The sequence below is a fragment of the Telopea speciosissima genome, chromosome 1 (genome assembly GCF_018873765.1).
Source record: "Telopea speciosissima isolate NSW1024214 ecotype Mountain lineage chromosome 1, Tspe_v1, whole genome shotgun sequence".
Taxonomy (NCBI): Eukaryota; Viridiplantae; Streptophyta; class Magnoliopsida; order Proteales; family Proteaceae; genus Telopea; species Telopea speciosissima.
Window position 1 is genome coordinate 54,874,748 of NC_057916.1, and position 9,636 is coordinate 54,884,383.

The window sequence follows — 9,636 nt, forward strand, 5'->3', positions numbered from 1 at the left end:
TGATTGTAGATTTGTTTATGGTGTGATCATACAGGAGGGAAATGGGTGGTGAAGTCCTAGTGAAACTAGTTTTACATTATGAGCATAGTTGTCACGGCGTCACGGCGATCCAAGTCGGTGGAGGGGTGTCACGTCGATATATCGACATGGCGAGCATGTCGACCATGTTTTATTTTTTATTTTCTCGATTTTTAATATGTTAATAGATGTATACTCAAGCCATGTTTTATTTTTTCTCTATTGTTTCTCAAGTTTTAAGAAGAAAATTCAGAAATCGAAGAAGAAACCGAAGAGGGAAAGAAGAAATCGAAAGAAATCGAAGAGGGAAAGAAGACAGGAAGAAGGAATCGAAGAGGGAAAGAGAGACAGGAAGAAGAAATCAAAGAGGGACGCCATGGCGTAGGTCGCCATGCAACCCTCTCCAGCACTAGGACGCCATGGCGACGCCATGACAACTATGATTATGAGGGTTCATGGAAAATCATCCTTGATATGGACCCTGATTTATCAAATTTCATGGACATACTTGAAATAACCACAACACATTTCATGGTCCCGCCTAACAACAACGTTACGTTACAATACATGACACCTTCGAACAATATGAAAATTGTTGCGAATGACAAGGATGTAATGGATATGTTCAAGAACCATTTGCAAGTAGGTAGCAAAGTGATCCATATTTATTCACGTCAAATGCCTGTTGATATTGTGGGATCTTCTCAGTTGACGTGGCCTAATATACCTATAGAGCCTAATATCCATGATGTCCTTTCGGATGGAGATGGAAGTAACAAAGATTATCATGAAGATGAAGAGGATCAAAATAATGATTTGTTGGTTGATGAGGACAAACATGTTAGTGAAGAAGAAAATATGGAGGATGATTGCATCTACATGGCTAATATTGATTCGGGTGTAGAGGATGATGAAGTAGAAGGGTCAACTGATGAAGAAGAACTTGAAGTTTGGAATGGGAATGAAAACATCTATCAAGCACTTTGTGTAGGGATGAAATTCACATGTAAGAAAGAGTATGGTAAGGCTTTGCATGATTATTCCATAAAGAGGGGTGTAGCATTAAAGAAGGTTTTTAATGATAAGAGGAGGGTTGTACATAGGTGCGACTACTGATTGTAAATGGAGAATATATGCTATTGTCCGTCGTATAGATGGTACAACAATTGAGATCCGGAAAATACAAGAAGAGCATAGTTGTCCTAGGACAAGCAATGTCCCCTATGCTACATCAGTGTGGTTAGCAGAGAAGATAGGGGACAATTTGGGAGATGATAGAGAGAAAAGTATTACAGGGATAATGAGAGAAGTTCAAAGGGACTATGGTGTGACAATGTCTTATTCACAAGTACGGAGAGCTAAGAAGAAAGCAATGGCTTTAATTGAGGGCAATCAAGATGATCAATACAGGATGTTGCCCAGGTATTTAGAAGCCATCGTAAAGTGGAATCCAGGTAGTGTAGTGAGTTTTTAAAACTCAACTGAGCCCAATTCAACCTCTTGTGTTTGAAAGGTTATTTATAAGCTTTAATGCTATGAGGTAGGGATTCATGGAGGGATGTCGACCTTTCATTGGTCTTGATGGTACTCATCTTAAGACAATATGTGGCGGGGTTTTATTATGTGCCATCTCTTTGGATGCAAATCAAACTATATTTCCTGTTGCTTTGCCAGTTGTAGAGATTGAGGATCAACATTCATGGGGTTGGTTCCTACAGTGTTTGAAAGATGCAATTGGACCATGGCAGCACCAAGCATTGAACTTTATTTCAGACCGACAAAAGGTATGTTTGCTGATTTCTAATATATATATTTGATAAAATCTGATTTCTAATATAGATAGCTTATGAATATTATTTTGTATTACAATTACATCGTTTTCTAAGAAATTTGAATGTCAATAATAGGGGCTACTAAATGCATTTGATCGGGTGATGCCTGGAGCTAGACACAGATTTTGTGTGAGACATTTATACAATAACTTCAAGGTGAAGTATCCTGGACGTCTATTGAAGAATGCACTTTGGAGTGCATCAAATGCATTCAACAAAGTTGAGTTTAAGAAACACATGGATGAATTAAAGAAATTAAATTCAGAAGCATTTAATTGGCTTTCATCCATTCCAGATTGGGCTTGGTGTCGACATGCCTTTGATAGGCATACAAAGGCACAGGAGAATGTGACAATTTGTGCGAATCATTCAACAATTGGATTAGAGCAGAAAGGGATACATCAATTATAACATTGATGGAATCTATTAGGTGCAAATGGATGCAGAAGATACATATTAGGTATGAAAAAATGGTTGTACATAATGGAAAGATCTGTCCCAAGATCCAAAATAAGCTAGAGAATACCAAGCTTGCTGCCAGACATGGGACTTGATAACTGCAGGAAATGAGGAGTTTGAGGTTGCATATCATAGCCATAAATATGTTGTAAACCTTATACTAAGAACATGCACTTGTGGTGAACGGGATTTAACTGGTTTACCGTGTAAGCATGCAATGGAAGCCATTATCCACCAACGGGTCAATCCTGAAGATTATTGTGATAGCTTTTATACTCAAGAAGCCTTTTTGAGATCATATGAGCGCATGATATACATCCCATGCCTGATGAAGAATATTGGCCACCACCTAATAGACAGGTTGAGCCTCCTCCAAGGCCCAAAAACATTGGTCGACCTAAAAAAGCACGCAAGAAGGAACTGGATGAGCAGGCTACAAATAGGAAGACTCGGGGAAAGAAATCAGGAATGAGGATTCACTTGTGCAAGATTTGTCATCAACTAGATCACAATAGAAGGAGATGTCCATTGAGGTCACAAAATCAAGAAGGACAATCAAGTCAATAGCCCACTCAACCTTGACAGCAAAAAGAGATTGGTCAGCCTAGCCAGTGTTCAAGTCAACGATCTACTTAGTTGTTAGCTCAACAAACTTGGACAATTTTTGGCTTTAGGGAATATTTTACTTTTTGGTTGGAAATGATGTAAAGGATGGTCATAGTAATAGTGATGGTATTTTGTCTAGATAATGGATGATTGTCAAAATTTGATAGATAGACACATTATCATGTCTGATTTTGTGATTTTGGAAGCGAAATGTAATGGTATGTCATACTATTTTCTATGCAAAAAAGCTAATGCAATTCCTCATTCTATATTCTTATGGGATAAGAGTACCTTTATTACTTTGTACACCTAGGTAGTAAAAGTTTTGATAGTATGAGCCTAAAGTCTTTACTCTTTGATAGGCTGCAAAAACAGGATGGAGAGTGATGGAAGGATGATAGAGAATTTGCTTTCAGCTTTGAGGTTAATACTCCATGAGCTTATGTGTTTGACTGTCCAAAAAAGGAGTTTAATGAAATTTCAATAAAATTTTATGCAACCACAAATCTTTGTGTAGTTTGACTTCACCGTTCTTAAAACCACTGGGAATGATAACCTCAACCTGATCTTGGTTGTTATTTCTCACTTTTACATATAGTACTTTGTCTTACACTCCAATTTGCTGAAAATTTCTGGGAAATTGAACAACAGTTCAGCTTGATATGCAGGTATAGGATCAAGAATAAACTTCATTCTTGAGAGAAATGAAATGATTCATCTCTAGTAATCCTTATGCAAGTGAAAATTTAGCTGTGCATGTTTAGGACTCAAGCCTTGGCATATAATCAACTTATACCTGTCTTAGATGCATCAAGGTCTCTAGTATAGGAAATCTAGGAGAATTAGAATCCAAATCGAACTTCTCTTCTATTACAAAATGGAGACAATTAGGATGAACCATTAAAAGACTAATCTAATTACAGCTTGATCACATGGAATAGTCGCAAACATTTTATATAATTTTTCAAATGGAACTAAGTCCCACCTTTGGTTTTCGTATATGGTTGAAGTTTTCAGATGTATCAGAATTTTTTGAAGTTAGGCCCTTTTATTAACATCGTATTGATCAAATTCTTTAGTTCTTGGATCTTTCAACTGGAATTTTTTATTGAAAATTATTTGTTGAAGTTGGCATGAAAAGGGGCTTGCATTTTGATCCACATATGTGTAAATAGTGAGGGCAGCACTTCATTCTTATTCTAACCAGTGAAAACAGAAAGTATAATTCAATTAGGTATATCATTGAAGCTTTTAAAAAGTCAATTTGGGTTCAACTACTTGTTTGTCTCGACTTTGAATATAAACAACCAAACAGGTCTGAACTTTGATTAGAAACAATTGAGGAAATTGTTAATTGTTATTGTGTTGTTATTTTCATTGTATCCTTACCCATTTTGTCTCCTAGGTCCACATCATTCCAATGTTTGACTAGTAGATTCTACAATAAGTTCAGCGAGTGGACTCGCTTGATTATAGACATCATTCTTTGGTTGTCTTCTTTTCTTTCTTGGATTTGCTTGATAGGAAGCGTGGTACAAAACATGCTGGTTGTATGCAGGATGGCTGAATAACGCAAGTTGGTTCAATGCAAGAAGGCTGAACACAATAACCAGGGTTCTTCCTGAGTTCATCTTTATATTTGAGGACTTCAAAAGAGTTGGGCAAACTGCACATCTTAGAGAAAAGTAGCACTATACATCAACATCTTTATAGAATTTTGTTTATGGTATACTGTTACTCTACTCCTTTCCACAGATCTGATTTACTTACCCTGTTTTTTTTTTGTTTTCTCTGCAACATACCCATCGCACCTTCTATATATCAACTACTATTTTATAGCTTGTATATTACCTTGTTCGACGATTCTAATCCAAGAGTTCAAACATAACGAGGTGTATACTTACACTTGTAAAACAATAGCCCCTGCAGTGTTCCTACATTTACCATCAAGAACATCCAAATAATATGATTGCATATAGCAGTGAAGCCATTAATCCTTTTGATACCAAATTATAAACCAAGCAATATATATGTTGATAAAAACACACACCAAAGCCAAATATCTCATTGAATTTGGAATCCAAAACCCAAAGAAGATGGAATGTGCTATTTCAAGATAAGAAATTAATAAAGAGCTTACTGATTAATAGATGAGAGTCTTGGTGGAGTCGAACCATGATCTCCTAGGAACAAACCCAGGTGCTCTTCCTTTAATTTGAGCTACAGACTCACATACCTTTGTAAGTACCGCGGTCCTCCGGGACGAAGGTTTCCTCAGCCCTTCTTGCTAGTGTCTTGGTGACATAGGGTTTTGGGAGATACATGTGTGTGTGTATGGATGTGGATAACATTATCAATATATGATAAATAGGGGATTGGGATCATGCATTAAAATATGTTAACCTAATGAGAAGTCGCCACCTAGGGTTAGGGCCTAGGACCCATTAAGTGTAGCCCTACCCGTGGTGAGCGGAATCGGGCTATGTGACTCCATATGGTCTAACCAAAGGTTCGGGTAAGGGGTCAGGTTACGAGTGTGGGAAGGTGTTAGGCACCCACCTCGCCCGGCCGAAGCCGGTCTCTCTGTGTTAGATGCTACGTAAGGACGAATGTTGTTTCTCTCTTATTACGGGGATGGGGGATATTATGAACTACATTCAGGTGCTATGAATTAAACTAAAGTACAATAAATTACATTATATATGTGAAAAGTGCAGACTAAAGTGGTAAAATATGAAAGGACTACATTGGATCGACAAAAATGTAATAATTATACCTGTATGGTTGTATACCCCTGGCTCAGGGGAGATGGACGAATAGACTGACGCTGCTTCTTTCTCGGCGGAGCAACGGCTCTTTCGAGTGATTTGGAAAAGAGTAAAGCAGAATAACGCTCTGAACAAGGGAGTTTCGATGGTTATCCGTGCGAGAGCGGGATACCAAAGCTAAGGAGCCAAAGCGCTCTATACTCAGAGGGACAATCGAAGGATCTGTCCACCCCAGGGGAAACTCACATACTCACACACTCATGAGAGAAGGAGGAGAAATGAGGGTGAAAAGGGGGAAAAGATGCTAGGAATCACTTGGGGAGGGTCTCTCTACCCAAAATTCCTTGGGAAATGTGGGAGGGGACCCTCCTATTTATAGGGAGGGACCTTTTCTCTCTCCTGACCGAAAAGTCCTCCACGGCGCCGTGGAGATGTCCACGGTGCTATGGGGGGCTTTTCCACGGCGCCGTGGGTGACGTCAGCAGGCTGATGTCACACCCCCTCATGGCGCCGTGGAAATCCGGTACACCTCCCCACAGTACCGTGGGAAGGCGTCCACGGCGCCGTGGGCGCGTAGTGCCATTTTTCCTTGTTTTTGGGCCTAAAATGGGCCATTTTGTGCTCAGCATGGTTCTTGGTCCTATGGGCCAGGTATCTTTGGGTCTGAAAAGAGGGGGGGTGCGTCGTCCATCGTCCATGTCCCGTTGTCATCATCGCCAATTAGGGGGTGACAAAAATTAGTGTCTACAGTTTGCCCCTCTTTGGTCGAGGCCTGTGCCAACAGCCGAAGGGTAAAGACAAAAGACCAACTAATTTTGTCACCAAGAGCATGTACTGCTGACGCTTTGCTCAAAGGCGGCAGAGTTGCTAAAAACAGGCGGTTAATCGCGATGAAATCTTTCGATAATCCTCAAAAGAAAAACTCGGAAGAACCAAATCTTTATCGCTCAAACAATTTTTGAGGGTGATAAGGCACCGCTCGACCAAAGACCTAGGTAAGGCACCACTCGGCCTACCGGATCGAATATGAGGGACTCCACTGGGATAGAATTTTGAGGGTGATAAGGCACCACTCAACCGACGATCTAAATAAGGCACCACTCGACCCGAAGATTCAGTTTGAGGGTGATAAGGCACCACTCGACCGAAGATCTAGATAAGGCACCACTTGGCCCGAAGATCCAATTTGAGGGTGATAAGGCACCACTCCACCAAAAGTCAAACTTGGATGGTTATAAGGTTCCACTCGACCGAAACCATCAAGTCTGGAGGGTGATAAGGCACCACTCGACCGAAGATCTAGATAAGGCACCACTCGGCCTGAAGATCCAATTTGAGGGTGATAAGGCACCACTCGACCAAAAGTCAAACTTGGATGGTTATAAGGTTCCACTCGACCGAAACCATCAAGTCTAGAGGGTGATAAGGCACCACTCGGCCTGAAGATCCAATTTGAGGGTGATAAGGTACCACTCGACCAAAAGTCAAACTTGGATGGTTATAAGGTTCCACTCGACCGAAACCATCAAGTCTGGAGGGTGATAAGGCACCACTCGACCGAAAATCTAGATAAGGCACCACTCGGCCCGAAGATCCAATTTGAGGGTGATAAGGCACCACTCGACCAAAATTCAAACTTGGATGGTTAGAAGGTTCCACTCAACCAAAACCATCAAGTCTGGAGGGTGATAAGGCACCACTCGACCGAAAGTTAGTATTGAGGGATTTCACTGGGGATATTTATATATATATATATATATATATTTTATTTTATTATTATTATTTTTTATTTTATTTTATTTATTTATTTTATTTTATTTTATTTTTTTGGGTCCACGGCGCCGTGTTGGGGTCCGCCGGCCCCGTGTGCACGGCACCGTACCAGACTTCACGGCTCCATGGGCAATCCTCCACGGCGCCGTGGGCGCGATAGAGAATTTATAAATAGAGGGTTCCCTCCCTCATTCCTTCACTCCCATTTCTGCTGCGAAGCTCTGTTGTTTTTTATTTTCGACTTCAAACCCTGTTTATTTGCTCACACCATGTCTTTCCGCCGACAAGGACGCCAGTCTCACCGGGAGCCACTACTCGGTACCACTGATCGCGATGCACGGGCTGCATGGTATCTTTCATGGGTCACCCTGGCCGACACGGCCCGCCATGGTTGTCGCTCCATATGGGGCCAGGTCAGTATTCTTACTCTTTCCCTTTCAATTTATGCATTTATTTATATTAGCTTCATACTTCATCGCATAGATTAGAGGTAATGCCCCTAGATTCTGCCCCAATGCTCCTAATGGCACGCAAATGTAGGTAATGCCCCCAGATATCATCTTAGGCACCTAGCAGCACACAAATTTAAGCGAGGCCATCAGACAAATGTCCTAATTGTCTTTTGGCACGCAAATCTAGATAATGCCTCTAGATACCCTCCTAGGCACCCGGTGGCATGCAAATCAAAGCGAGGCCATCAGACACTGCCCTAAGTATCCTTTGGCACGCGAATCTAGGTAATGTCTCTGATACCCTCCTAGGCACCTAGTGGCACGCAAATCAAAGCGAGGCCATTAGACACTACTCTAAGTGTCCTTTGGCACGCAAATCTAGGTAATGCCTCTGATACCCTCCTAGGCACCTAGTGGCACGCAAATCAAAGCGAGGCCATCAGACACTACTCTAAGTGTCCTTTGGCACACGAATCTAGGTAACCCCTCTAGATACCCTCTTAGGCACCTAGTGGCACACAAATCCAAGCGAGGCCATCAGACACCACCTTAAGTGTCATTTGGCATACAAATCTAGGTAATGCCTCTAGATACCCTCTTAGGCACCTAGTGGCACACAAATCCAAGCGAGGCCATCAGACACCACCTTAAGTGTCATTTGGCACGCAAATCTAGGTAATGCCTCTAGATACCCTCCTAGGCACCTAGTGGCACGCAAATCAAAGCGAGGCCATCAGACACTACTCTAAGTGTCCTTTGGCGCGCAAATCTAGGTAATGCCTCTAGATACCCTCCTAGGCATCCAGTGGCACGCAAATCAAAGTAACGCCTCTAGATACCTTCCTGGGCACCTAGTGGCACACAAATCAAAGCGAGGCCATCAGACACTACCCTAAGTGTCCTTTGGCGCGCAAATCTAAGTGACGCCTTCTTTTACAGCCTCTCCCTCTTTCTCTCTTTTTTCTTTTTGTTTTTTTTTTTATTTAATTGTTTAATTGTTGTCCTCACTATCTCGGCTAACCATTTGCCTTATTTTTCTTTGCAGGGCAGCTCCCTTCCTTCGCCCAAGAAATATTGCGGGCTGGAGGCTGTTTCAGAGTGGTACCGCACACTTTGCCCAACGGTACAGTCGTGGGTTGTTCAGACCGGGCTGGGGCACATCGCCTCGTCCCTGGCTCGTGAGTTGGACAGTCCGACTGTGAGAGCTCTGATAGAGAGGTGGTGGCCGAGCACCCATACATTTCACCTTCCCTTTGGTGAGGCGACGGTCACCCCCTTAGATTTCTACATGATCACGGGACTCCCCTTTGGTGGATTACCCATGACACTGACTCCGGAGGAGAGGATTATAGCCTCGGCAGAGCCATCAGAGGGCCTGGAGTACTACAGGCAGCAGTTGGGGATTGCCGTTACAGGGAGAGAGATCCTCGCGTCGGTCTTGAGGGGTAGCTGGGATGAGAGGGTTGTTACAGACCAGTCGCCGTCCGTCCTTCAGGATCAGCAGGCTCGATGCTTCCTCCTATTCTTGCTGGCGGAGGTGATCTTCAGCGATATGACAGGTACAGTGACAGCCGACGCCGCATATGTTCGCTTCTTTGAGCATTTTGACGTGGCCGCGGGCTACGATTGGGGGGGCTCGGCGTACGCCTACTTCCTGGATACGTTAGATTATCTGGTTGTGGGGTCACCGAACCTAATCGGATGCTGCTATGTCTTATGGGTGAGTTC

At 42.4% G+C, this 9,636-nt stretch overlaps 1 protein-coding gene across 1 annotated transcript; it reads left to right on the plus strand.

Annotated features, from left to right (window-relative positions):
* Nucleotides 1–492: 492 nt before the first annotated feature.
* LOC122651377 lies at nt 493–2,261 on the plus strand. The gene is made up of 4 exons (XM_043844751.1): nt 493–1,039; nt 1,122–1,480; nt 1,563–1,802; nt 1,926–2,261. The coding sequence occupies exons 1-4, from the start codon at nt 493–495 to the stop codon at nt 2,259–2,261; spliced, it is 1,482 nt and encodes a 493-aa protein (XP_043700686.1).
* The last annotated feature ends 7,375 nt before the right edge of the window (nt 2,262–9,636 follow it).